Genomic DNA, 27,893 nt, shown 5'->3' with positions numbered 1-27,893 from the left:
ATACGCCAACATTCATCCCCCCAGTGCAGAACCATCGAGGAAAATGCCTCTGCCACGCCGAGCCATTATCGCCGTGACATCGGCAACGGCTCCTCTCCACGCAGGCCGTCCTACGGGGCTCTTCATCAGCGAAGCTCTCCACCCATTCCAGGTCTTCAAGCAGCATGGCTTTGAAGTTGACCTCGTGTCCGAAAAGGGCGCTTATGTGCCTGATTGGTTGAGCTTACAGGAGAGTTTTCTTAGTGGTGAGGACAAGAGGGAGTGGGAAGACGTGAACGGTGAGTTTAGGAAGAAATTGGACCACATGCCGAGTGTGGATACCATAGACGGCAAGAAGGTATGTTCAACGACAGTCCTCAAGGTGGTAGCCGATGTGTTTAAATAATGTGGGCATGTATGCTGACTGATGGATGGTTGCAGTATGGTATCTTCTTCGCCAGTGCCGGACATGCTGCTCTGATCGACTATCCTCACGCGAAAGGCCTGCAAAAGATCGCGACCGATATTTGGACGCAGGGAGGCATGGTTTCGGCTGTGTATCTATCCCCGTGCCCCTTTTCGCAATTCCCCCCCTTGAAAGCGCCCTCCAAAGAAATCTAGATCCTGATAAGCTGATATGACTCGTGATAGTTGCCACGGAGAGGCAATCTATGTCGGTGTAATCGACCCAGCGACGGGCGAGTCCATCATCAAGGGAAAAACCATTACAGGCTTCACCACGCAGGCAGAATACGACATGCATGTCATGGAGCTCGTTCGGAGCTGGGGTGAACCGTTGATCGACGAGTGGGCCGCAAAACTCGGTGCCAAATGTAAGTTTCATTGACCTCCTCTGTGGCGACATGTCAGTAAATCCCGGGCATGCTCGAGCTCGACAGATGGGTCTGCTGACAGTTGTTGCGCCTGCCAGATGTGAGAGCGGATGGTGTCTGGGACGACTTTCACGTTACCGACGGAAGAATTGTGACTGGCATGAATCCGCAGAGCGCAAAGTCGACTGCCGAAGCAACGGTCGCGGTTTTCGAGAAGCTCTGAACGAACCATCAATGTAGATTTCGCCGCAGTCAATTGTCCTGACTCAGGTTGCGATCCATTGACAGGACCCAATGCCATACGCCTCAGACATGAAGCCGGATGGCCTTGATATTCTTGACCTTTTCACTCTTTACAAAGCTGCAGCTGTTCCTTACTTGTTGTGCGCTAGGAAAGCCTGTTTTTTGTGTATTCTACATAGTCCCGTCATCGCCTTTGCATGTCGCTTGAACTTTCCCGTGTTCGCACACTCTGGAACAAGATAGACCAGCCACGAGTGAATAGGGAGGAACATGGATGTGCCCTAAAGCAACCCCGAGTCAGTCCGCGTATAGGATCCGGATATAAACAAGGATATGGGAATCTGAATAGAGCGGTAGTTCAGGAGGCCGGTACTGCGTGCAATACTCTCGACGTGTTGAAGGGTTGAAGTGATGGTGTGTTGTACCGAGTATCACCTACGTCATATGTAATGATCCGAGACGCGTCAGAAACTCACATCCGCGTCTCGGGCAATTTCAACTGCACGCTTCAATCCATTCAATCCACACCGACACCCAATGGTGTCCCTGCCTTTCACTGTATCAGCTCATCCTCTCGAGCCCTACGAGTAAATATGCCCGCACCCCCAGACAAGCGCGTCTTTGGCCGATATCCCGGTGTCCTAAATGTGGACAACTTCTGCAACTCGTTACGGCAGTAGGCCGTTTCTAACACGAGGATCGCTCTAGGAAGAGATGAACATCTTGTCTGAGTCCAAAGGCTGGGAGCAGGAAGACAATGGAGGATATCCCTTACTTAGGAAAGTGGCGCGACCAATCGCATCGCACAGAGTCGATACGACCTGAGATTCTTGAGCGGCTCGACTGGTCAAATCTTGAAGCCTCACCAGCTTGGCCTCTCCGCTGGCGGCTTGGAACCCACGAGCCCAGAGGGTGATGCGTTGTCATCCAGATGCATATCGCCGTTGCAGCCCCAAGCCAAGATCATGGTGAGGTGACTTCCTGAGTCAAGTTGCAGCGAATGTTGTCGGATTGCCGAACCCCTGGCAGTCCGGTATCAGGTGGTTTGCTGAGTGCCTGGATTGATCGTTGTACAGTCATTCTCGAAAGACCTACTTGAATATTACCATCTCCAGTCGCCACTGTCATGACTCGCCCTTTATTGATCACGGCGCGATGCTGACTACTCGCGAGGGTGGATCAGGAAGCTCCACCCAGATTCCCAGTAATACAATATTGCGGTTCCGAGTTGGTCCCTATTCCAGAAAACCGAGGGACATTCCTCGTAGGGAACCTGTCCATTCTCAACCTGGCCCGTCGCAACATGTCAGACCTCATGTTGAAGCTCAGAATCCCTGTGCTACTCACGGCAACAGCCAGCAACCTATTGACAACCAGCCGAATGAGCAGAACCTTGTGACATTGGATCAACCCAAGATCCCGCATGAGCCATTCTGGATCTTTCCGGCCAAGGACAATGCTAGTACGAGATCCGGAGTGCAATTTTGTGAGCCCCCTGCCTCATCAAACACGAAGCTCCTGTTGACAAAGCTGGAGATATCTACAGTTGGGCGCCATTCTCCGTCTACCGTCGAGGCGATAGAAATCCCAAAAGGATGATTTTTGAGGCACTTTTCAAAAACATCTTCCAAGATGATATGCTATTCGAGGCAACCATCGCAAATGCGCGTGCGATACAGTTGGCCACAACCCCATACAAGCCAGAGCATTCCCAAATTCTCGCCCAGCATGCCAACACCATCATCTCGAAACTTCGCGCGAGACTCTCCACGAAGCACGCTACATCTGAATATACTTTACTGAGTATCCTGTGCTTACTCACTCTATATGCAAGACATTCCTTCGCTTGCGGCTCGCACCGCGTATTGACTGACAGCCTTCCAGATCTTTTCCCGTCGTGATGTGGACTGGGAGGCTGAAATGGAACTGCATCTCACAGCAATGAGGCAGTTAATGGAGAAGAGAGTTCAAGATGGTGAAGTCTCGGGCCTTGATGGTTACATCAACTTTCGGGTGTTGATGCACGTCAGCCCAAATAAAACTTCCTTGTCTAATCCAGCTGACTATGTTTGCTGAACAGGTACGAAGAGTTGCTACAGCATTAGAGACGGATAGAGAGATTCAAATATCCCATTAACCCCGAGTCCTTGAAACCAGTCTTGTACAATCCGTGTTCCGACCATGGGAGCATGATCGAGTGCTTGTCCAAAATGCCATATGGTCTTGCCGCTCTTGCAATGAGCAGACCCATCTCTAGGCGGCTATGCTCATTGATCAGGGAGATAGCTGAAGTCGATAAAGGTACATCAGACACCAGACTGCGCAAAATGGTTCTTACCTCAATATAGATGTCCGTCCAGTCGAGCACTCACACATCTGTTCCAACAAGGCCGCAAGTGATACGACGTTTCACTGTACCGACCTTCTCATGCATCGTCACCTTCTTAGTACGCTTGACGAAATACTTCTTGTGGGTCTTTTCACCTACGCAGAGCACGTATGTCAAGTGCTGTGCGCACCTGTTACTTTGGTGGCCGACGCCTTCCACCGCACAAGTTGTCTGGCACTTGCTTGCCGGAGCGATCTGATGCCCATACTTTTCCCTCAGTCGACACCCAGTGCTTTTCCCGTTGTACAGCAGGCTCTTATGTGGGTGGCAACAGTTTTGACCGCCACTCGGCTACCGGATTCACCAGCAGGCGGGCTTGCTCAACGGTTGTGGAGACTATCGAACAATGGAGCACTCGATACGAATCAGGCAGTATACGTTAGCAGGCATTTGTTCTTCTGGGATGATCACTTGACAAGGCGATTAGCGGAGAACACGACGCTCAACAACTGGAGCTCTAATGCCTGCATAGTATCTTGCGATGACTAGCCTTTTCTCAGCTAGAGCTTCAGGTTGTGAGGTTAAAAGTATCCTCTTTTCCCAAGCAGACTCAACAAGCCGTCCATCAAGTCAGAATCCCTGCGAGGAAGTGGCGGCTCGCTAATCTAGGAATACGTCGTTACCCACCTCGACGGACAGCTATGACAGATGTCTTTCGTTTCAGCAGTATCCAAAATGGCCACAATCGAGTTGCTTGTGACCATCTTATTTTTTATCCATACGACGAACACAACAACGACGTGAAAGTCAATATCGCCATCGCGGAGACAAGAGAAGGCGGAGTCCCTGAAAATGGGGTCGATGATTGGACCGACCCCGGGCGGCTTCCGGTCAACGACACCAGATTATGAGACTAGTTGACATGATTCTGGAAACAAGTGGGAGCCTGCTTTCTCCGGAGAATCATGGGGATGCTGTTCTCTGTGACATCGCGCCTCAAGGGAATGGGACATTATTGAAGATGGTCGTTGAGCGGAGCAGTATGTCTAGAAGAAACGAGTGGAAATACAATGTATCGACTATGCACATTCTGTAGTGCGCTCAGTGAGAAGTCGATGATAAGCTTTTCAACCAGATGAGTTATCGCGTCGCAAATGTGTAGATACACGCTCGAAGTCAGGTGTTCGGCTCGTCCGACAGCATTGCAAAGCTCAGGTGAGAGGGATACATTGAATGAGTAGTATTTTGAGGTATATTATTTGTAAACGTTCGTTCACTCCCGCAATCGACCATAGGATGTGGAAAACAGGGCTTCCCGTTCGCTCAGCCGTACTTAAGCCACATGCCGGTCAGTTAGTACTAAGGTGGGTGACCACTTGGGAATCCTGACTGTTGATTGTTTTTCTCTTTTTGTGTGTTTCGAAACATTTCTTCTGTTCTCTTTAAGCTACCTCCAAAAAATTAGACTCCTGTCTTCGTGGAATCTGCGGCGTTAGCAACAAATTTTTGCTCGGTTGTAGTGGGCGCGAGTCGGTGGCGAGAGGCGACAAGGCTGAGGTTGGTTATGTCAGCGCCAAGACAAGATCCTGAATTCTCCTTCACTTGCAAAGTCACACTCTTGCCCCCCTTCGCTGTATGCCCTGACACCACATTCCCACAGGCCTGAAAACCTCTGGAGTGGCACCAACATGGTCCAAAGTATCACGCTGGCTCATATGCCACCCGAACTGGCGCTCTACGTGGCCATGTACACTGATGTGGAGAATGCGCCTTTCCTCAAGGAACAGCTGCTGGCAGGCAACTCGGACTTCGAATACGCTTTCATTGATGCGAAAATGGTGAGCGCTCAAACACGTTCTTACAGCTTCCCAGTGTTGACCTGATTCCTCTTCTCGCAGGTTGCCTCTGTCAACCACGTGCTCGCTGCCGCCTTCCGTGCCATGAACGATTATCTCAACGAAAGATTGAAGTCACGGAACGTCCATTCAGAGATTGTGTTCTCTCTGAGCCCGAACAACAATGTTAGTGCAGAATTCAGTCTTTCTGGGCTATGGTGACGCTAACGGCACATGCAGATTGGCGAAGCCTTTCGCAGGTTCGGCGTCAGCGAATCGACCAGAGATCTTCTCGTTTTGAAGGTTGCCACAATGCCCGAAGTGACCCTTGAAAGCGTCGCCCAACATCTGTCGACGCACATCCAAGGTCAACCAAGTACATTTGATAATGCAACATTTCGCAAAGTAGCAGACCTCGAGAGAATCAGAAAGCTCTATAAACTCAGCTCTCCGAATTCAAGGGCCGGCTCAGGCAAGGCTGTTAACGGCATCCCGAGTACTGACGCCAGCGAGGGTGTCGATGAGACGAAAGTTCTTGAGGTTCAGATTCTGGGGCTCATGGCTCTTCGGGGGGCGACGTGATCGTCGAAGCGACCATGTTTCTATGTGTCTGACAGAGGGGGCTGCAACCTGAGCATCCAATTTTCTCTCCACCCCTGCGACTCTGTCCGCACCTCCGTTATGGAGGACAGCACTCGGCGTCAAAGGCGCGGACTTGCGATCTCTGCACCTTGCTCGGATCCTGACGGCGTCACTGCCACGCCCAGAACGACGTATCAAGAATATCGGCCTTCAGGCTGCCATAGCTCGAATCATCAAGATAATATCCCAGATCTCAGATGACGCCCACAATGAGCCGTGTCCTGATTGGAAGCCTGCGTATTCTGGGAAACACTGCTTCGTACTCCGAAGTTGTTCGATGTTTCGCACAAGTCTTGGGACTCATTTGCTGGTTCATCCGACCGTGCAACTGTCAGCTCGGCAGAGCCTGATTAACTGTACCGCTAGAATGGCTGGAAAACTCCCATCATTGCCTCTCCGAGTGCCATCTCATTTGTTCATAGCGATTCATATGACACCGTCACCTTGAAGCAACTCGCTTTGCGGCTTCCCGAGACCCACCAGGTACTCCACACGTAAATCATGTGGAGGGGCCTGCGTGGACATCTACTCCTCGCAAGGTCAAGTTTGCGACATATTGATCTTGCTATATCCAGGTCCCCCCTTGCGCCGGCGCACCAGCATATATCCAAAGACGGCCAAGCTTGCGATTTCAAAAACTGCCACCACGATTGAGGCGTAGAAGGTGTATTTCTGGGCCAAAATGAATGTGTCAGTCCAGTTTCATCCCGCTACCCGACGGTGTCTGTCGGCCCCTGCTTGGGTTTCCTAGACTCACCATTTCAACACACATCGTCTCAAAGGACATCTTTCCATTTTTGAGAGATTTGTGAGTGCACGACCAGGACCACAAGTCCCAGCTCTTGTTGCCCTTGTTGTCTTGCCATTTGAAGTACACCGCAGCAGCGATCCACGCCGCGATTCCAAGCAAGGAGGTGAAAAAGACAGCCCAGGTATGCAGGTGCATCTCGCGCAGGCGACGGGTCTAGACAATTGATTCGGTCAATGATTGTGCGCAGTGTTGGTTTATATGTGGCATCAGAGGTTAGAGAAAGCAACTCACCCCTCCGCAGAACGTGAGCAGCGAAAGGATCTGCACAACAACAGCGAATACCGCAGCCCCGAGCATGACCCAGGTTGGCCAGACGTCAATGTGGTTGGGCCAGGCACGCTGGCGGATACCGTTCGATTGCTGCTCGACGACATTTCGAGTTGTGGCCCACACTACTGCGGCATGGGCGAGCACGCCGATGATGGATGCTGCGAACCCTAGCGCAATAAATCTGACAAGCACTCGACAGATATTTGGAGCGGCTCTTGCCTTGCCTTGCGCTTTGCGGAACTGTTCGTGTGTGGGCGCATGTTCAGTGATCCCATGTTGTCTTGCAGTCTGTTGGTTTGGCAGAACTAGATGTCGGAGGGGTTCCATAATGATATGCGCGATGGTAGATTGCTCGACAGACTTGAGGGGAAGATATTCGGTAAGAAAAAATCTCCCAAGATGTCGAGGGGATTGATATCAAGAGATGGCCTTGTGGGGTTGTCCTGGCCTTGATCGATGAAAACGAGCAGCAAACTGCCGTCGCTCTGGTATCTTCAACACGATAAGCGCCTTCTCAGAGCAAAGACCCCCTCCGGGTTGTAAGGATTTCGACTATTTGAGTCAGCTCCTACTACTACTATCGTTCCCAGGAAAGCCTCAAGGGATTCGCCTCAGCTGCACGGAGCATTCACCCCATTCGACAATTTTACTCCTTCAGGATGCTAAGAGGGGCAAAGGATGTACTGCCGTAATAACGAACCCCCAAGTCAACTAATCAAGCAAGTACGAAGTGCATAGGTACATCCATTACACGAAGGCGAGGCTTAAATGAGAGAAGCAAATGCTAAGCACTACTTCAGGCCCCCAAGCATTAGCTCATCAGCTACAGCAAACAATCTTCGGTAGGTCGCCTCCTTTGAGTGGTACAGATCTATATAGACGGAACGATGTAACAGAGTGAGCATGAAAGGAGGATTTGAAGCAATCCAACTCGTCGAGCAATCTTACTCTTAAGCCCGAGATACATGCAGTCGGAGAGAGCCCGCCACGGTCAGCACTAGAATTCGCCAGCCCTCACTTTTGTTTGTTTATGTAAGGCATCCACCCCTCTATGATTCCCACCACCACTACTACTCCATCTGTGAGGCTGAGAGATTTAAGGAGCAAATTTTGAGGCTCGGGTGAGGACAGAGGACCAAGGGTAGTGAGTAAGGAACCGCCATGCATGGAGTATACCCAAGGTAAGGACATCAGAAGGGAGCGAATACCCATATCATAATCCCACCCGGATCAGTCTTTCTCATATAGTCCTCATCTGTTCCCATCCCTTCCCCTGTTCATGGTGGCTTGGCCGGTCTGTGAACATCCAGCCAGACTCTGTGGTACCATCTTCAATCCATGCTCAGATCAGTGCTGGTCTCGGTGGCTGCTGCCGCCCTTGTCGGCGCCCAAGTAGCCGTCAATGACACGTCCGAACTCCCTCTAACCGAGCGAGACACTCCATGCTTCGTGTCGACAACTCCAGTCACGGCCTGCGGATCGGGTGATCTGACCAAAGCCAACTGGGACGCGTTTGGCATCGACAACTTCCTAGCCGGCTTCATCAACCAGTTCGGCACCTCTGACAATTTTCCCAAGTTCTTCGTCTCGCAGGACACGCCGACCGAGAACCCGTTCGACAACTTCGACTGCTCGACCTTTGGAAGCACCACCTGCACCGTTCCCACCTTGAACAACCCCGACGCTGCGACCAACTGCGTCTTCAATGGACTTCAGGGCACCTTTTGCGCCAACTTCATCGGTCCCGAGGCCGGCTTCATCGTGCAGAATTACATCAACCTGTGGCAGGGCCTGCAGAACCACCACGACGCCATCCAGGACGCCGCGGATGCAATCATAAAGGCCAACTTCATCAACACCATGGTCAGCGCGTTGGCGCCGAAGAAAGAGCCCATAGGACCGGCGGTGTTCTCGCTGATCGTCGATCTGGTCACCGACATCCTACCTATCGGCGGCGAGATCAAGGCGGCCACGACGTTTATGAAGAAGATCCGGCTGATCATCAAGGCGACGAAGTCCGACCTCGAGGATGACTCCAAGGACATTGTCAGCATCATCCAGGACAACGAGGCTATCGACCAGGAGGTCTCGGCCACCGAGGACCAGCTCACCCAGCAGCTCGCCAACATGGTCACAGGCACGCAGTCACGGCTGCAGAACATCCTCAACCAGATCTTCGGCGCGAACAAGGACCCGCAGCTGATCGCGGACGCCTCGACGATCGGCAGCACCTTCGCGTTCCTGAACGCCTACCACGGCGTGTTCCTGGACGATGTGCCGCAACGCGCCGACCTGGCCGCGCAGATGCAGAAGCAACTGCAGAACTGGATCGTCAGCTCCGTGCTCAGCACGATGGGGTACGACGTGACGATCGACACGACGCCCCTGGAAGACCCGCCGGGCCAGCCAGGAGTGGTGTGCCGGGCCGAGAACGGCTTCACGGCGGGGGCAGGCTGCGCATTATTCCGCATCAACGGCATCGACCACAACAACGGCGACGTCATCGACAACGCGCAGCAGGGCAACAACATCTTCGCACTCCAGGACGCGGGCATGGACATCAACGCCATGATCGCCAACGCCCAGGCGTGCAATGGCGGTGGCGGCGGCACCGTCGACTTCGAGACGTTCCTGGACATGGACAACACCGACGCGCTGCCGAGTTGCATGTTCAACTTCAGAGTCAAGGTAGTAGCGCTTTGAGGGAGATGGAGGTACCGAAGGGGGATTTAATCTTATGTCGCCTGTCCTTCAGCCGACGTCTGCATTTTTGGAGCGCCGAGCATGGTTCAATTGGCTGGCTGGGAGCAAAGCGATGGGCGTTTCCATGAGGTCCGGCACAAGATGAGAGTATGAATACAAGGGAGGGCGTTTCCGTCTTATTGTGCGAACTTTGTGTTCTTTCTGGCTTGCAAGGTGTCCTTGGGCATGTACAGTACACATAGAAGGGGAAGAAAGTCGCCAGGGTTGGGTCTGTCCTGGGCCAGCCCAGAGAGACAAAAATCCAACTGAGACTCGAGTACGCGTGTATGCAATCACGAATCCAGATACTTGGATGGATGGATTGCCAAAATTCTACCCGTTAAACACGGTCATGGTCGTGGTCGTGGTGACTATTATCGTTATAATCTCTACCTCCTCCTCCTCCTCCTCCGGGAGCTTTCTGGCTCTGGAAGGACAACACCCTCACAGACCAGCCGCTCTCTCCAAAGCCCGCTCTCTCATCCACAAGCCATGCCAATGGTTGCATACATAGTCGAAAACACGCCAGATTCAAACGTGCGGACTGTTGAAATAGATCTTCGTCTCCTCGTACTGGGCCTCGGGACCGCCCAAGCCGCGAATGCGCTCGCTCAACGTCTGGCTCTTTTCGGGGTCGAAGAAGGGCTTCTCGCCGAAGATGGCGGTCCGTTTGCCCTCCCTCGTTGCAGGGTCGTAGCCGCCGGGGATGGCCCTGTGCACGACCACGCGGTTGTCCCAGAAGGCGACGGAGCCGGGCTCCCACTTCCACCGCACCGTCAGGTCGTCGGCCGCGTGCAGGTGTTCGCGCAGGAAGTTCAGCGTGTGGATCGACTCCTGGGCCTTGAGCTCGCGGATGTGGATGACGAAGGTCGGGTTGTAGAAGAGCGATTTGAGGCGAGTAACTGGGTGCGTGCGAACCTATATGCATACGACGACGGTCAGTGTCTCCGAGACGAAGAGTCTTCGTGTTGGTGTGGCCGAGAACGGAGAGCACGGCGACGCCAATCAAACGGACGTACCAGTGGGTGTTCGCGACGCTGAGGGCCACGGAATGGCTTGTAGCCTCCATTGATCGAGTTCACGAAGCTGCTCTGCAAGTTCCATCCCGTGTGTCAGTAGGGGATGGGTGTCATAGCCTTCCGACACCAGGGCTTGCACTTGGTATAGATATGGCATGGCATACCTCGGAGCTATGCACGGCATGTAGTCCATCGAACAACCTCTGAAATGTCGGGCTCAACTTATCGTACAACGCAGTCTGGCTCGTAAAGACGGTATCCCCGCCACTCTCAGGTGTCCGGATCATTCGTAACATAGTGTACGCCGGCGGATTGGCTTCGTGAGAGTGATCGGAATGGTATTCCCCCCCATAGTCGGCGTACTTTCGGATATCGCTGCGACGACGCTCAGTGTTTGTTGAGGGCGAATATCTCTCTGACAGGGCTTCGCTCACCTGTTTCGTCCCAAGATTGTAACATGCTTAGGGTCCTGTTGGTTGGGATCACGATCTTGCTATCGGGAGGAACCACACAGAGTGAGTACGAAGGTCCCTCCGCTACAACATGAATGAACAGAGACGTCCGAATGAGCTTACAATCCCGTAGTGAGCAGTCAATGCATACTGTTGCTCAAGCGTAAGGTCCTGATCTCGAAAGAAGACCACGCCTCGCTAAAGGACCAGTCAGCAACTCACTCTCGATCAGGAAGAGGGGCCATTGTACTTCGGCAACCAACAAGGCCAACTCGTCCTTCTGTAAATCTGTGAGTTTGCTCAATTGGATTCCCACCAGCTCCGTCCCGATGTAGGGAGTCAGCTTGCGGACCTGTTTACACGCAGCCAAGAGCGACTTCTTGTCCGGATCGGCGAAAAGGGCACGATCTGGAGCTGGTTCAAACTCCTTCACGGGCGGATCAGGAGCCTTGTAGGAGAGAACTTGCTCTGTGATACCGGTGTGAGCGGTACTCATTGTAGCTGGCGGTGTTGGGGTAGAAGCGACTGGCGTTGTGGTGTGGGCAAGAGTCGAGAGTCCCAAAACGGCTCTATATAGGTAACATGAAATGCCATATCAGTTCAGTAATCCCCTCTCGTCCCCTCTTGCCTCCTCCCTCTCCGTCTAGCTTCGGCGGTTCTAGGGCCACCCCATAGTTGCGTAATCTCGACCTAGCCTTGCCATATTAGGCCCAGAGGTTACAGGACGGAGATTGACGGGTCTGTTTACATATCGAATATACGCTCGCACCACTGTGAGTGGTTGAGCGGTCATCCGTGCATTATTCACGCCTGTTTGTTTGGGCGACAATGAACTTCCTCAAGCAGGCCATTGCATCGGTAAGGGCACGGACCGAGCATTTCTTGTTCAGACAGGCGTCATGCGGTGTATGCAGTACCTCAACTACACCATCTCCGAAGCTCAGCCTTGTGAGCATGGTACCCCTAGTATGGCTGCAATGGAAGAATTCAATTACTCAATCAATTGCTATTTCCTTTTTTTCTGGTTTCAATTGCCTAACCTGCAAGATCCAGGGAATGAAAGGACGCAATAGAAGGACAATCCCAAGCTCACATCAGCTGTGAGTGACTCGTCTGCTAGATCGCGGACTTCCTTTCCCGTCAGTTTTGCTCAACTTCGGCTGCATTCACATGTCTCTGTGCGAATCAACATCCCCTGCTTGCCTGACGGCTCTCCATCACCAAGTCTCCACCCTGCGAATAACATTCTATGTTTATCTTAGAGTACAATTGCAAACTTTTCCTCAAACCATCCGTCCATGGTTCAGTCCCCTTTCGACTGTCTCGCCTGTCGCCTCTTGGAATTCGAAGCACCGGCAAAGCTGTCCCTCGTCGCTGTCAATGTTCAGTATCAGACCATACTGCCGCCTCCGCTCGTCATATTCTCTTCCCTGTCCCATGCCACCCCCTAAGCACATTCATCTTCGAAAGGAAAAGAGCTTTCTGATCTTCACTCATCGAAAAGTGTGTCTAACCATCCCATTTCATGTAAAATAGCACGTCGATCCGGTAAAGAGACCATTGAAAAACCTTCCAACGCCGTCGCTAATGTTCAAGTGTTAGTGTCTTGTGAAACACATTGTGGCCGGAGAAAAATAATGCGGAGGGCACTCTGACAAGGAGCCTCCTCTTTCCCAAAGGTGACAATTTAGTGGCCGTTAGAAAATTGCATTAAAAAAGGACATCACCGCTACATCAGACTGGGAGTCGAAGACAGAAGGTCAAGTTAATGGATCCGTCACTCGCTCTGTATCTGAATTTTCCATTTTAGCATGACATCAAAGTCATATGATGGTACAAAGAGGACTCAATCCTCCTTTGGAGAAGTTGGTGAATACTGTGGACTGTTTGGAGAATATTGTGGACTGGTGGCAGTCGCCGTCCTAGCCGCTGGACTTCTTGGAGATGCATTGTACATCGGACTTGTGGGAGAGTAAGATGGACTCGTCGGTGACGTCGGGCTAGTCGGACTGTAGGTAGGAGAGGTTGGAGAATAGCTTGGTGACGTCGGAGACTGTTTATTGGCACTACCACCATACATAGGGCTTGTCGGACTGTACATCGGGGACGTTGGACTGTAAACAGGCGACGTCGGCGACGTCGGCGATGTGGGGCTGAAAGCCGGAGAAGTCGGTGAGTAGCTTGGTGACGTCGGTGATCCATAAGCTGGAGACGTCGGGGAGTAATTGGGTGACGTCGGCGAGTAGCTCGGCGAAGTAGGCGACGCTTGGTACCCGGGAGAGGTTGGCGAGTACGCAGGCGAAGTCGGAGTAAAAGCAGGACTTGCCGGCGAGAAGGATGGTGATGTAGGCCCGAAACCAGGGCTGGTCGCGCCAAACATCGGAGAGGTTGGTGAGTAGCCAGCAGTGGGCGAGAAGCCAGGTGAACTTGGGCTGGTGCCACCGAATGGGCTGGCGGGTGAGTAACCTCCAGGGCTCCGCGGACCGTAGGGACTGAATCCTCCAGCTCCACCAAATCCGGGTTGGTAGTCGGTAAATCCTCCTGGAGTTTCCGAACCAGAAGCTGCAATGGGAGAGAAGGAAGCCCCGTAGTCGGGAGAGCCAAGGTACCCACTGTCTTGCATTGGCGAGCCGGTATCGTAAGGAGTAGCAGCACCTTCAAGGAGTTGCTGTGAGCCCTTAACACCAATAGCACCACCAAGTCCAAGGTTGGCATTGTCCGAAACAATGGTAGACAGCATGCTCTGGTCCAGAAGGATCTCCATCGTTCCGGTACCAACAGGTGCAGGTTGCCCCAGAATCAGATTTTCAGAGACACCTTTGCAATCGTCCAATTCGCCAGCTGCAGCAGCCTCAAGCAAGATCTCGACAGTTTGCTCGAAGGAACATCTCATCAATGCACCAGTATCGGACTTGTTGATACCATGGCGAGTGACAGCCATGACATATCCACGTGCGGTCATCACGTCACACAGGATGCCCAAATGGCGAGCGTTGACATAAGAGCCATCGAACGACAAGACTTGGGTCAACTCACGAAGAATTGCAGCACGAGTAGCTTCGATTCCAAGAACTTCGAAGATCTCAGTGAAGCGGTTGGTATAAGTGCGAGAGGTGTCAACTCCTTCAATGGCAAGGACCTTTGCGAAAGAGCTGCCAGTGGTTTCGAGCACGTATTCATTGCACCGCGGATCGCTCTTGGCCATATAGACAGAGCCGTCATCACTGATGATCGCACGACTTTTCTGGTCGATGAAGGCTCTCGAAACCCCTGGGACACCGTGAAAAGTCAAATGGTCGAGCATTTCATTCAAAAAGCGTCGAAGAACTTCATCATCCTCTTTGCGGTCGTCATCCTCGTCCTTGCCGTAATTTTGGACAAGTCGAATACGAATGATCTGCTCGTCCGCATTGATATCGCTGAAGATGACCGAGAGATCCTTGCCGTAGGTCGCTTTGATCCTTGAGGCGACATCTGTAATGTTGAGGGCCTTGTCCAGAAGTCTCGCGCGGCTGAGAGTGATGCGAAGCAGCCACTTCGAGTGTAGCGCGAGATCTTGATCTGTATCTTCGGGGATGATGAAGTAGGATTCGACCATATCTAGATCTTCGGGGATGATGGTACTCTGAATATCGGGGTCGTACCACAATTCGCAGGTCTCTGCCACGGAGCGTAAGTTAGTGTGCTGTACACGGCTTCTCAGTAGCTTGGCGGCTTCTTTGTCACCGGCATTTTCTGGAAGCTGGTAAACAGTCATGGACGGAGTTCGGATGTTCTGCGAGACGTTCAAGATTTCCTTGAGACGGGGCACGCCCAGAGTGACGTTCTTCGCCGACACACCAGTAAAGTGAAATGTGTTCAAAGTCATCTGGGTGGCAGGTTCGCCAATGGACTGGGCGGCTAGGACTCCAACCATTTCGCCTGGATTTGCATGTGCAGCAATGAACCGACTCTCGACGGCTCCGATGATATTGTCAAAGGCCAATCTATTGACCCCATGCTCAAGAACAAGCCGCTTATAGGCCAGCCGTGAGCGGAGTTGCGCCTTCAGCAGGAGGGTTGCATTGTCTTGGGCCTCTTTCGAGATAGGGTCATCCCCACGGACGACGACGAGTCGATCCAACAACTGCTTCACTGCAATAAGGGCATGACGAGGATCAAGGTCGGTCTTGTCGCCACGGCGGATCTTGAAGTTCTTTTGAGCCTGGTCGATGATACGTCCGATGTTGAGAGGCAGCTGCATCGAGTCTTCGGTGCCTTTACCCATCTTCCGCAAGAAATCCTGAGATTTTCGAAGGGCGTCATATTCCTCATCGAACATCTCTTGGAGTTCAGTGTCACCTTGTAGCTCTCTTGCCTGAAGAAGTCTGCCCTTCCACATGGAGAGGTCTCCGCTCATGATGTCTACCATGTAGCGGTCATTGAATGCTTTGTCTGACATGGTAATGATATCGACTTTTTGGTTCTCGATATGAGCTCCATCAAGTCCATCCTCACCATAGATGAACTGGACCACGTTTCCTCGCGAATCACGGACCGTAGAGTCATATTTGACGGTGACCTCCTCCAGAGCCTTGACAAGTCGGCGTTGGATATAGCCGGTCTCGGCGGTCTTGACAGCAGTATCGATAAGACCCTCGCGACCAGCCATGGCGTGAAAGAAGAACTCTGTGGGGGTCAAGCCACGCAGATAGGAGTTCTCAACGAAGCCTCTCGAAGGAGCGGAGTAATCGTCCTTTGCGAAATGGGGCAGCGTGCGGTATTTGAAGCCAAAAGGAATACGTTTGCCTTCCACAGCCTGTTGACCAACGATAGCAGTCATTTGAGCAATATTGATAGTAGAACCTTTTGAGCCTGCACGAGCCATAGTGATGGCGTTGTTGAGATCTTTCAGACTGTTTTCTGTGGCAGCACCAGCTTGATCACGAGCCTGATTCAGAGAGTTCATCACTTTACTCTCGAACGTTTGACGAACATTCATACCAGGAGAAGGTTCAAGCTCTTCGTTGTAGGCCTTCTTTGTTATATCATCGACCTCAGCCTTCTTAGTGTCGACGGCGTCTTGGATCTTTTGGACAGTGTCGGGGTCGGGAACTGTGTCACCAATGCCGATACTGAACCCATTGTGTAGAAGCCAGTAGTTGACCACGGTTTGTGCGCCGTTGAAGAAAGCCTTGGCAGTGTCATGCCCGAATTCGTTGCAGATCGTATGAATAATGCCGCCAGCGCTCGTGCCGACAAATTTCTTGCTGAACAAGCCAAACATAAGATTGCCCTCAAGTACCATGAGACCGGTGTCGTTGGTTGGTACATACGGGTCTTCACCCTTGGCATCGAGTCTCTCGAGGTTAAGAGCAGGCGGGAGCACCATGCTGATCATCTGCTTCCCCGTCCAGCGAGGTGTGGGCTTGATGATAGCTGGTTGAGGAATCACCCCATCCCAGTCAGGAACCCATAACATGACGTTCATGACTTGATCTCGCGTCAAGAAGACATCACGACGACAGATCTTATAGATACCACACAGAGTGTCCTGGATAATACCCATTAGGGGGGCATTACGTTGTGGTGACACAATGTTGAGAGGGACCATGCAAAGATTGGCAAGTTCAGCTCGAGATTCTTCGCTCTGCGGAACGTGCAAGTTCATTTCATCGCCGTCGAAATCGGCATTGTAAGGTGTTGTGACGGAGAGGTTGAGTCGGAAGGTGGAGTAAGGCATAACCCGGACACGATGACCCATCATAGACTCTTTGTGAAGAGATGGCTGACGATTGAAGAGAATAACATCTCCATCCTGGATGTGGCGCTCGACAATCCAGCCATACTGAAGAGTCATGTCTCCTGCACGTTTATGGTGCCGTAGATCGATACGTTCTCCAGTATCTCGAATGACATATCTCGCACCCGGATGGTCGTTGGGCCCATTCCTGACGAGGCGTCTCAGCCGATCAATTGTAAAGGGGGTGACCCTTTCCGGGTAGGTCAGGGTGCGAGCAATGCTTCGCGGAACACCAACCTCGTCAAGAGAAAGGTTGGGATCACCAGTGATGACGGTACGAGCAGAGAAGTCGACACGCTTTCCCATCAAGTTCTGGCGCAATCTGCCTTCCTTACCCTTAAGACGAGCACGAATTGATTTGATGGGTCGACCACTCTTGTGCTGCGCTTTGTCTAGTCCAGCAATCTCGTTGTCCATGTATGTGGCAATGTGATACTGAAGGAGATCACAAAGATCAACCTTGATGTGGTCAGGAGTGCCGTCAACTTCAGTTCGCAGCACTGCTTGATTGGCCCGAATGATATCACCTAGTTTGAACGTGAGGTCGTCTTCACCGCGTTGTCCTTGGCCGCTACCATCAACACTGATACTGGGTCGGACTGGTGGAGGAGGGACAGGAAGCGCAGACAAGATCATCCACTCAGGACGGGCATAATCAAGACTGAGACCCATCATGTCCAAGGTTTCGTCGGTCAAGGTACGGAAAGTGTTGAGAGCATCTTGTGGGAAGATTCGCTTCTTCTCGGGAGCAGTTTCTTCATCATCTTCGCCTTTTCGCGGTTTCCAGGTCGCCCACAACTGCAATCCAGTTCTCCGAATGTCCGGTTGTGCATTGCCACAGCCACCGTGCTTGGGCTGAGATGGTCCTTTTAAAGGTTGATCGGGGTCTTCAATAGGATCGGCCTCGCAAACGTTTCGAGGCTTACTGAGTCGCCACACTGCCTCGAAGCGGCGCTTTCGGTCTCGAATCGAGATTGCATGGCGGAACTCTTCGGTCTGCAGTGAATTGAGATTAGCGGTGAGGAATGGGATGCACATCACAGGAGGGACTAACATCAAGCGCCTTAATCTTGCCACAGTTGTGGCAGACCGTCTCCAAGATCTTCTTGACTTTGTTCATGAAGCCATAGTGGTAGACTGGAGTTGCGAGCTTGATGACACCAAAGTGGCCAGGGCACTCGGCCATGTTCTCTTCACAAGTACTGCATTTGAAATTGCGATCGATTGTTCCGAGATGAGGATCGTTCGGACCTTTTTCGCGAGGTCTGAGGCGTTGCTCATCCCTGGTCAGACACGGGTTAGAAATCAAACAATCAGAGAAGTGATTTTTGTCTTTTATTTTCTACATACATCGTCTCAGGATATTCGATGTCGATGACCGCAAGGCGCTCGGTCTCTTTGGCGGAGAAGAGGCCAAACTGAATCTCCTCGACCGTGCGCAGAGGCGCGCTCGAATAAGGGAAATTGAGGCTCGCCATGATTGCGCGTATTTATCCCTGGAATCTCGAGTATCCTTGTGAGACGATTCTTCTTCACTCTTTGACACGATCTGGGATGATCGCAGTGCTTGCGCGGGTGGCTGCGCGATGGTGGTCAGAGATGACCTTTGCCCTGTCGGGCCGCCCAAAACAATGCTGTGTCCTTCTCCAGCTGCGCTCTCCACCAATTTTCTTTATTTTGATCCAAATCTTCCTGGAAAGCGATCGGCTGACCGATTGGGACGTGTAGAGTCGTAGGCGCGATCGTTTTGAGATGGTTGGGTGGGGGTTGTGATAAGGAAGAGGATGAGGAAGGGATGAGAAAGCCAGCGCAAAATTTGAGAGTTGAAAGGGCGAGCGGCTGCCTGCGCCGCGCCAAGAAAATCAGCCCAGCGGCGAAGGCGGCTTTTAAGCGGCAAAAACTCGCCTCCTTTCAGTCTTTGCAGTTCTGGACCAGGGTTCAAGATATGAAACTTCTTAAGCGCGAAGCAAAAAGCAATGGTTGAGTCTTTATTCTGGATTCACTGACTCTACACAGTATCTGGTGCTATAACAGCTACCTGAAGCCAGGACATCGATATCAGATGACACGTAGCAGATTTTCTGGGTGCATAGTGTTCAGAACGAGCTGGTTTCGTGCTCACGGTCTTGGATTAAGCAATCGCCTTTAAACATGATACATTCACTTCACGCGCTCAGCGACAGACGTCTTAAATGACAACCTGTCACTGGAAATTCACTAACAATGACATATTCTCTTCGTCGCCACTGCTGCCGTCTTTCATCGATGTCCTCGCTTAACCTTCCTTCTCCCTTTTGTCTTCCATCTACGAGGTAGTCGTGGAGTTCGTAAATTCACCACACGTGACGACGCTAAAGATGGCGCTAGCACCGGATCCGGCAATAGACGCATGGCGTCAGAAGGGTTTGAAGCACCCATGCTTTCGTGAGACCCCTCTTGTATCAACGACGACATCATGAATTTGGCACTGATAGATCCGTTTCAATTAGCCCAGGACTCCCCTGACGCCCTCACCAATGACCTCAGTATGTACAGCCCCAGATCCTCTAAAAAGTGGAAAAGAAGCCAGGTGTTGGAAATAAGTACTGATTCAAGCCAGGATCTGGCCATGCGACCACCCTGAGATTCAGTCGCAAGGGCGACTATCTCGCGTCGGGTCGGGTGGATGGAAAGGTCATCATTTGGTCAGTGGCCCTCGACAAGAAAATGTTGACAGCGCAAAATTTTGGCGTCTTGAAATGAGGAATTGGCTGACATTTTTATTCAAGGGACATGGAGACGTACGGGGTCGCCATGAAACTTCATGGTCATTGGAAGCAGATCCAGAGTCTAAGGTACACCTCCTTCATTACGATACATTAGCACGGCACTAACGCCCTTCAGCTGGTCGAGATGTGGTCGCTACGTCCTGTCAGCGTCCCAAGACTGTAGAGCATGTCTTTGGGACCTGAAAACCCAGGAACGAATCCGAACCGTCAAATTCGAAGCGCCAATCTACACAGCGGAACTTCACCCCTACAACCACAAGCTCTTCGTTGCTTCCCTTTTCGAAGACCGGCCATATCTGGTTGACATCACCGACGCTGTTCCTATCAAGCGTGTCCTTCCTACTACCCCTCTGAGCGATAGCATCCCCGCGTCCGAGAACAAACAAGCCACCACCTCAGCCATTTTCTCCGTGCTAGGCAATCACATCATCACTGGCACCTCAAAGGGGTACATCAACATTCTCGAGACCGAATCCCGTAAAATCATCCATTCGACAAAGATCTCGACTGGCCTTATCTCTCTTCTCCGCCTGACCAACAACGGCCGCCAACTCCTCGCCAACAGCACCGACCGAATCATCCGCACCATCAACCTCCCCGATCTAAGCCTAATCACTCCCTCTACCGCACCGGCCACGGACCCCAGTAGTAATGACGACCAGCACGACCGTGACCCAGCCACCCTGGCAGAGAACATTGTCCTCACCGTCGAACACAAATTCCAAGACCTGGTCAATCGTCTCCGCTGGAACCATTGTGCCTTCAGTCATAGCTCCTCCACAGGCATCGCAGACTACGTGACAGCCTCCACATACATGAAGAAGGACATTTACATCTGGGAACTTCGTACCAATTCTCTCCTCCGAATTCTTGAAAACCGTGAGGAACCCGCGATCATTGAGTGGCATCCCTCTCGTCCGCTCCTGGCATGTACGAGCATTGAAACGGGCAGCATCCAGATCTGGGGTATCGAGCCACAGCAGAAGTGGTCCGCATTGGCACCTGATTTCACCGAAGTGACGGAAAATGTCGAGTACGTTGAGCGCGAGGACGAGTTCGACGAATACCCACAAGAAGAGCACCAGAAGCGCCGCTTGGACAGAGAAGACGAGGAGGTGGACATCTTGACGGTGGAGAGGAAGATGGGTGAAGAAGACAGCTTCGTCCTGCCGGTGTTGTTTGATATTGAGGACTCGGAGGGCGACGATCAGGAACTGGTGAGGCATGGTGTTGGAACACTTAGGAAGAAGGATGTCAATGAGGGGAAGGAGTATGAGAACGATGGCGACGAGGTGCCTAAGACAGTGAGGAGACGCAAGTATTAACGATGACTGATGTTCATGACAAGGGCTCATGCTTGGAATCCCGGCAGTGTGGGAAGATTTTGGTCAATCAACCGGGAGTTGTGGTAAGGTTGGGCCTGGCGCAGTTGGGATGCAACTCAAGCATGGGTTGGGGCAGGCACAGTGTTGCTGGCGCAGTTGGGAGGCATTCGAGCATGGATAAGGACCGGCGCAGTGATTAAGTATTGGCGAACAGGGAGTTCAGATCGCGCGACGCCTAAAAGGCACGACAGTGGTGCTCAAACGACACAACATAGGTAGATTGTACTATCCCACACTCAAAAGGCGATGGCGAGTTGACGGGCACATGCATCAAGCTGATGCCGCTGAATGAGAATCAATCGCAGGGAAGGCCTTCTGCCTCTAATGACCATTGCCCACTCCATGGTGCTGAAGACATACTTAGTTCGTTCGAGATAGACCTGCAACGATTTCTCGGGTACCACATCCGGCCGCGAAGGGTGCCGTTGGTGCTTCTCGCCAGTTCAGATGATGGAAACTCTCTCCGCATCGCACTCCATTCTTCTGCCTTTGGATGCAATTTCTTGAAGACCTGCTTCTAGGCCCCCTTGATCTGCGCATAGTCACCAGGCAGGTTGCTCGAGAGTCTTGAGCCTGAAATGCGACAGAACACGACCGATTCGTTCCGCCGTCACTAAAGCAGTTTCTATCTAACACCATCCTCACGGATGACTGGAGTCTGTATTGTAGAAGCCACTTGAAGAAATCCAAACCGCCACTTTGGACCCAAGGCCGTGCGACGAGCCCCGAATCATGTCTCTCTCAATCCAGCTTGCTCAATCTGGACCATATCACCCAGACTCGCACTTCAGCGGCACCCTTTACCTCACCTCGGTCGAGTCCATTCCCATTGGCTCCATCGTCATCACTTTCACTGGCCTTTCTCGGGTTACATTGACTCAGAACTATGGAGATCTTAATGTTTCGAACACCGATTATCACTCGCGCGAGGTCCTCTTTCACCGTGCGCAGGTGTTGTATACTGGAGGGAAATGGGCGTACAGTGCCGGTGAATATACCTGGCCGTTTGGGTTCAGAGTGCCTGAATACGCCGATGATAGAATGATGTCAAGGTGTCCAGCACTTCAAAGGACCGTCCAAAGTACCCGAAAGCATGACTTGCCGCCGGCCATGCTGTATAGTTGTCCGGGATTTATTTGTGCTGTGGAGTATATTCTCGAAGCGACATTGAGGCCGCCATTAAGCTCTCCTATGGCGACGATCGGGAAAACCATCACCGCAAAAACGTGCGATCAATATCCTGCCCCAGAACATTGCAAGGCTGGGTGCGAGTGAAAATCCCACCAGCAGAGTTGATCAGTCTTATATCCGCCATCAACAAGTTTTCAAACTCCCCCAAGGGAAGACGCATATCTCCCTACAAAACCCAATGTCTCGAATCCTGAAGCTTTCAAAATTACAGCGCGATGGCCGCAAAGAAGAATTGGCGGCTGCCAAACCCTCACTCAGTATTTCTGTCCTCTTGCCGCGGAGAATAGAGACCAGAGAAGACTATTCGACGATGAGCATATTGTTCTCTGGCCGATCACTCAGCAACACCAAAACGTGTGGAACAACTGGCATAGAAAGTCTGGCACCATCGGCTGCGACAAGCCTCACAATCAAAAGCTTGAAGATCGCAATCATTCAACACACGAAGGTCCGAGCAGGGCATCACTCATCAACCTCCACGCGCAAGACTTATACGCGAAAGACATCATGCTCACTGCCACACCCAATCTGTCAGTGTGAGACGTTTCCGTCTGGCACCGGCGGGGCAGGTCCCGTGGAAATATCCGCGCATACGGAGGTCGACCTCGCCGAGGTCACTCAACTGCGCATACCAAGGGAGAGTCATGTCCTGGATTTTGCGACATATAATGCTGCGGTTGAGCATACACTGAAGTTGGAGATTGGAATCGAATTCGAAGGCAGAAATTTTAAGTTTGCGTGCCAGCGTGTGCCGATTAGAGTGGTGCCTGCTTGTGGTATGCCTGAGCAAGGTGTTGTCCAGGCGGAGTACCCGAGAATCCGGAGGCAAAGTGAGTATGGGCCGGCACGTGGGGGAATTGGAAGACTCGTGGCGCAATCTTCTAATCAACAAGATCAGGATGACGGAAGTGAGGCCCAGGCTGGTGCTCATGGGGAGGGGGATTGGGTCATCCCGCCACCTGAGACGGGCTCAATAGGCGCTCATTCATTCAGCGAAACCGATGCATTCTTCTCGCAACCCCGCCGAGGTATGCGCCGAGGTGTTAAAGTGATGCTGCCTTGATGGCCTTCCGAGATGGCTCTGAAGAAAAGTGAGATTCTTGATTCCCCCTGGTTGACTTCAAGGTACTGGGCTTATGAAGCCGGAAGTTCTAGACGCGCAACTTTCGTCTCCCGCGAATCGACTTCAGCAGGGTGCGGCATGGGATAGGGTGATTGGTCCTCAGAGCTACCAGATGCGACTTGATACTGTCCGGGTAACATTGTTTGATGATGGGTTACAAGTGGATAGCCGTCGTTGCTGGACATAGATTCGAGGGTGGCCCGGTGACGTTTCTTCTCTCTGAAGAGTAGAAATGAGAGGAAACCGATAACTGCGAGGAGAGGGACACCGACCCCCAGTCCAGTACCCAGTCCAGTAGAGAGACTCGCACTGGAGCTGTTGACCTCCCTGATGGCTACAGGGTTAGGGTCGCCAGTCGTTGTCGCCGTGATGGTGATCGGTGACCCAGATATGTCCGTCGTGAAGGTCACTGTCTGCAGAGCCGTGCTCGAGGCCAATGCGCCATTTGTAATGATGCTGGCGATGGGTGCGATGCTGTAGCCATGCAAAAAAGCTGAGCCATTTTCCACTGCTGCGTGTGCAATGATTGGGAATAGCTTGACGCCTTCGTCTCGGCAACAGGAGGTGGCATTGGAGGCACCATCCGAACAACACCAATTATGGTTGCTGCAGCGATAGAGCGAACTTGGGCCGGGTTTGCGTTGGGATGTTAGGCAGCGTGGGAAGCAGGCATCATCCTGCCATGTACTGTCCGTGCATAGACCAGTGTTGAGGGTAGTGTCGTTCTGTCATAGAGATGTTAAGCAATATCTGGTAATCCTCGCGGCAGTTCCACCGCTCACCTTCATCAGGCACAGCCCATTTTTGAGACAAGTTGAGTCCTCTGGACAGCAGTGCGTCACGTTGGTGGTGGGAAAACATGGAGAATAAGTATCTTTCACCGTCTGAGTACCGTCTGGGTTATAGCAGACGGTGGTTGCCGCATGCGCTATGGAGAAAAGGGCAACGAGAACGAAGCTGCCGGTTATAAGACGCTGCATCTTCACCGAGAATGCAGAAATGGAACGAAGCCCAGTTGTATGGAGTAGACTTTTCGAAGAAAAAGATGGCCAAGAGCATCAATAAAGGACACACCAGACTTGACCGAGAAGCCCGATAGGCATTGACATATAGCGAACCCTTTATTCCAGTATGAGCCACGTGTGGTACCCGTGCAACAATTAGAGGGGCCGAGTTTCTCTGATCCGAGTTGCATGTTTCATCGAAGAACGACAGAGGCTTTGAAGGTGGCCTTAATTACAGCCTTTGTGGAGCCGAGCTGAATAGGGGACAATCAAGGATAACCCAGCTTGATGGTGAACCTAGTCCCACGTCTCACCAGCCGAAGCATACTGGGTGGTGTTGGAGTCTGCCTGTCGGCACAGGTTTGCCAATCATGTTGTATGAGTGAGAATAATAGATCGATCTGCCTGCAGTAATAGCCAGAAGACATCCCATTTTGACGTAAGTGGGTTCGTGCTACCCGGTATCAGAGAGGAAGAGGATATAACTGGGCAGCTTTGGGGTCTCTTTTGATCGCTTCAGCTGGTGCCAAGGGCCATTCATCTCAGCGTTGCTGATCCTAAGATTTACCTGTACATAAGGAAGGAATTAATGCAATCGTACGAGGTACTCGATATTTTGACTGGTGGTGGATCTGCCTTGCAATCAAATTATGTGGGTTGCGATCGGGGTAGATCCAATTCGTTCAGGTGGGTGCGGATGCTGCACCGCGCGAGGCTGGTACAGTAGATGGGACGCCGGGCTCGGCACGGGGCTTTGGGGGGTTGATCACAGGGTTGTTGATATTTAGCAAAAGAACCTTGGGGGCTGTTCTGGACCGTTGCAAAAGGAGAGGAAACGCCTCAGGGCCGGATGCTGCCGCTCGGGAAAACTAGCGACGAAGAATATGGAGTCGGGTTGGAGTCTCGCGTACCTAGTACGGAGGAGCACAAGGCCATCTATGTCCATCCATGCGAATGGAAAAGCGCCCTCGGCACTGCAAAAAGTGGCACGCGCTCAAATGGAAACTTTCCCGAGTTTCAATTTGCGGTTGTCCGGATTTCTCTGCCCTGAATGCCTTTCCTATGTTTTCCGGTGGTGCAGCCCTTTTCCGTTTTTCTTCACCAGAGATTAAGGAAAAAAAGAGATGACAATGAAGCCTTGAATTGACCTGCCCATCGTGCAGTCATGACCTCGATTGATGACCTTTTCCGCAAACCCAACGCCGCTTCCAAGCGAAAACTCGAGGACCCGACCAAGTCATTCTCCAATGCCCTCTCCAACAAATCTGCCAAACTGACCAACGGCTCCTCTCCACGCAGCTCCGCCAATGGTTCCTCACATGACGATTCCACCTCCAATGGCTCAGAGAGCAAAGCTGCTTTTGTGCAGGATGAGGGCCTAGATGATCGAGATGATCTCGAAGCCGGACCCGCACGGCCGCCGGCAGACGTGGAGGACGAAGTCGGAGACGATGAGGAGGGGCGCTTCTTTGGCGGCGGTGTCACAAAGCAAGAGAGAGAAGTAATTGATTACATCGATAAAAACGAGGCTGGAGAGGTGGAAGAAAAGATTGATTCCACATGGCTGCGCCGCACGGCCATCAACTTTGAACGGAAAATCAACAAGAACGCAGAACTACGAGCCAAATACGAGAATGAGCCTATGAAGTTTGTGAGCAGTGAGGCCGATTTGGATGCTGAAATCAAAGGTTTGAGTCTATTGAGTGAACACGGCGAGTTGTACGCCGAATTCGTCAAAATGGGCTGTGTGGGCAGTTTAGTTGGATTGCTTGCGCATGAGAATACCGATATTGCCATCGCTGTCTGTGAGTTGCTCGCGGAACTGACAGACGAGGACTCGACCACTACCGAAGAACAATGGAAGACTTTGGTCAAGGCCACGATTCAGAGTGACATCGTGGATCTTCTTACGAGCAACCTCGGCAGACTGGACGAGGATAACAATGAGAGCGACCGAGCAGGGGTTTATCATATCTTGAATGTTGTCGAGAACATCTTGTCCGATACCGGAAACTTGGAGGCCGTCGGGGCGAAAGATGCCCTGATGGAATGGCTCCTCTCAAGGATAAAGAAAGCGGATCCTTATGCGAGGGGAAAGGTTGGACAGAATCGCCAATACGCCGCGGAAATCCTAGCCATACTTCTTCAGAGCAACAAAAACAATCGAGATCGTCTAGCACGGAAAGACGGAGTCGACTCTCTTCTTGAACTCGTTAGCGCGTATCGCAAGCGAGATCCCGAAAAGGACTCGGACGAGGAAGAGTTTGCCGAAAATCTTTTTGATTGCTTAGCCTGTGTGGTGGAGGAACGCATTGCCGGCGAGAAGTTTGTCGAAGGGGAAGGTGTCGAACTCTGTCTCATCATGCTCCGAGAAGGTCGATTGGCTAAAGCACGGGCTTTGCGAGTGCTCGACCACGCCATGAGTGGAGGCAATGCGACAGCTGTCTCGGTGAGGTTGGTGGACGCGGCTGGACTCAAGACGATCTTCGGCATGCTTATGAAATCCCACAAAATGGAGCGAAGCTTGGTCGAGCATCTCATTGGAATCCTGGCAAGCATGTTGAGGTATCTGCCGGGAGGGTCTGCCGAAAGGATACGGACTCTTGCCAAGTTTGTGGAAAACGACTACGAAAAAATCACAAAGCTCGTCGAATTGCGGCGCGAATACAAGACGAGATTGAGTAAAGTGGATGCGCACATTCAAAGGGAGCGACAGGATCTCAACCAAGCCCAAGTGGAAGCACAGGCCGACGAGTGGTTCTCCCGGCGACTAGACGCCGGCCTCTTCTCACTCCAGGCCATTGAGTTGATCCTCAGCTGGATGGTGGCAGAAGACAACGGAGCGAGACAGACCATCACCATACTCCTCGGCGAAGACGGGCTTAAGATACTCGAGCGGAGTCTACGGGATCAACTCAACGGGATGGATCCTGGACAAAGTGATGAAGCGAAGGCTACGGAGGAAATGCTGGAGGCATTACTTTTGTGCGTGGAGCAATGAAGCTGGTGTTTTGTGAATGCGATATCTAATCATGCCATTAGGGAGGAACGAATTGCTGATAGCTGACATGCATGGATTCTATGCATAATTGTGATACCCATTCTCATTCATGATTCATGAATTCACATTCCATCACTGTCACCCTCTCTAGAGCTTACGAGGTAGCCGCAGTCGCATCTACATCCAAAAATGGTTAGTGCATTCTGTGAATAAAGCGGCAAGAATTGCCACGGCGCCTTTCACTTTGATACGCGCCAAAAAGATCCTCGAGGACATTCCTCTCCGCAGCAACCAACATCCACGAATCCTTACACTGTGCCCAGTGTCGGGCGTCTTCTCTCGCGGCTCCGGGTCTCTGGCTGTCTGTCACTCTGTGGGTGGCTCTCCAGAGGAAATCTGAAGTCTTGACTGACAATTCAGTGCCCTTTGTCAGAGCGCATTCTGAAGACTTGAGGTGCGACTCAGAAGGGAGGGAGAATCGAAT

General features: G+C 52.0%; 10 protein-coding genes and 1 non-coding gene across 11 annotated transcripts; 7 read left to right on the top strand and 4 right to left on the bottom strand.

Moving 5' to 3' along the window:
* Positions 1-43: 43 nt before the first annotated feature.
* On the top strand, positions 44-1,035 carry Z519_10895 (uncharacterized protein; the record flags this gene model as incomplete). Its single annotated transcript, XM_016768609.1, has 4 exons — positions 44-337; positions 421-536; positions 631-812; positions 911-1,035. The coding sequence occupies 4 exons, from the start codon at positions 44-46 to the stop codon at positions 1,033-1,035; spliced, it is 717 nt and encodes a 238-aa protein (XP_016614996.1).
* A 3,634-nt stretch (positions 1,036-4,669) lies between these two features.
* Z519_10894 lies at positions 4,670-4,785 on the top strand. The gene has a single exon (XR_001677181.1). It is a non-coding gene; the product is annotated as a 5S ribosomal RNA (ribosomal RNA).
* A 287-nt stretch (positions 4,786-5,072) lies between these two features.
* Z519_10893 (uncharacterized protein) lies at positions 5,073-5,801 on the top strand (the record flags this gene model as incomplete). Its single annotated transcript, XM_016768608.1, has 3 exons — positions 5,073-5,222; positions 5,283-5,405; positions 5,460-5,801. 3 exons carry the CDS (start codon positions 5,073-5,075, stop codon positions 5,799-5,801), a joined length of 615 nt encoding a protein of 204 aa, XP_016614995.1.
* A 600-nt stretch (positions 5,802-6,401) lies between these two features.
* Positions 6,402-7,269, bottom strand: Z519_10892 (uncharacterized protein; the record flags this gene model as incomplete). Its single annotated transcript, XM_016768607.1, has 3 exons — positions 6,402-6,533; positions 6,619-6,825; positions 6,904-7,269. The coding sequence occupies 3 exons, from the start codon at positions 7,267-7,269 to the stop codon at positions 6,402-6,404; spliced, it is 705 nt and encodes a 234-aa protein (XP_016614994.1).
* A 1,011-nt stretch (positions 7,270-8,280) lies between these two features.
* On the top strand, positions 8,281-9,645 carry Z519_10891 (uncharacterized protein; the record flags this gene model as incomplete). Its single annotated transcript, XM_016768606.1, has 1 exon — positions 8,281-9,645. One exon carries the CDS (start codon positions 8,281-8,283, stop codon positions 9,643-9,645), a length of 1,365 nt encoding a protein of 454 aa, XP_016614993.1.
* A 570-nt stretch (positions 9,646-10,215) lies between these two features.
* Z519_10890 (uncharacterized protein) lies at positions 10,216-11,651 on the bottom strand (the record flags this gene model as incomplete). Its single annotated transcript, XM_016768605.1, has 6 exons — positions 10,216-10,602; positions 10,704-10,775; positions 10,868-11,078; positions 11,138-11,196; positions 11,279-11,353; positions 11,406-11,651. 6 exons carry the CDS (start codon positions 11,649-11,651, stop codon positions 10,216-10,218), a joined length of 1,050 nt encoding a protein of 349 aa, XP_016614992.1.
* Positions 11,652-13,001: 1,350 nt separating this feature from the next.
* Z519_10889 (uncharacterized protein) lies at positions 13,002-18,415 on the bottom strand (the record flags this gene model as incomplete). Its single annotated transcript, XM_016768604.1, has 3 exons — positions 13,002-17,933; positions 17,992-18,220; positions 18,288-18,415. 3 exons carry the CDS (start codon positions 18,413-18,415, stop codon positions 13,002-13,004), a joined length of 5,289 nt encoding a protein of 1,762 aa, XP_016614991.1.
* Positions 18,416-19,392: 977 nt separating this feature from the next.
* Z519_10888 (uncharacterized protein) lies at positions 19,393-21,030 on the top strand (the record flags this gene model as incomplete). Its single annotated transcript, XM_016768603.1, has 4 exons — positions 19,393-19,462; positions 19,537-19,621; positions 19,706-19,771; positions 19,821-21,030. The coding sequence occupies 4 exons, from the start codon at positions 19,393-19,395 to the stop codon at positions 21,028-21,030; spliced, it is 1,431 nt and encodes a 476-aa protein (XP_016614990.1).
* Positions 21,031-21,822: 792 nt separating this feature from the next.
* Positions 21,823-22,821, top strand: Z519_10887 (uncharacterized protein; the record flags this gene model as incomplete). The annotated part of the gene is made up of 2 exons (XM_016768602.1): positions 21,823-22,355; positions 22,431-22,821. 2 exons carry the CDS (start codon positions 21,823-21,825, stop codon positions 22,819-22,821), a joined length of 924 nt encoding a protein of 307 aa, XP_016614989.1.
* A 594-nt stretch (positions 22,822-23,415) lies between these two features.
* Positions 23,416-24,384, bottom strand: Z519_10886 (uncharacterized protein; the record flags this gene model as incomplete). Its single annotated transcript, XM_016768601.1, has 2 exons — positions 23,416-24,129; positions 24,187-24,384. 2 exons carry the CDS (start codon positions 24,382-24,384, stop codon positions 23,416-23,418), a joined length of 912 nt encoding a protein of 303 aa, XP_016614988.1.
* A 1,189-nt stretch (positions 24,385-25,573) lies between these two features.
* On the top strand, positions 25,574-27,409 carry Z519_10885 (uncharacterized protein; the record flags this gene model as incomplete). The annotated part of the gene is made up of 1 exon (XM_016768600.1): positions 25,574-27,409. The coding sequence occupies one exon, from the start codon at positions 25,574-25,576 to the stop codon at positions 27,407-27,409; it is 1,836 nt and encodes a 611-aa protein (XP_016614987.1).
* Between the last annotated feature and the right edge of the window lie 484 nt (positions 27,410-27,893).

Source organism: Cladophialophora bantiana, assembly GCF_000835475.1.
Source record: "Cladophialophora bantiana CBS 173.52 unplaced genomic scaffold supercont1.20, whole genome shotgun sequence".
Taxonomy (NCBI): Eukaryota; Fungi; Ascomycota; class Eurotiomycetes; order Chaetothyriales; family Herpotrichiellaceae; genus Cladophialophora; species Cladophialophora bantiana.
This window is presented reverse-complemented; position numbering and strand designations above follow the sequence as displayed.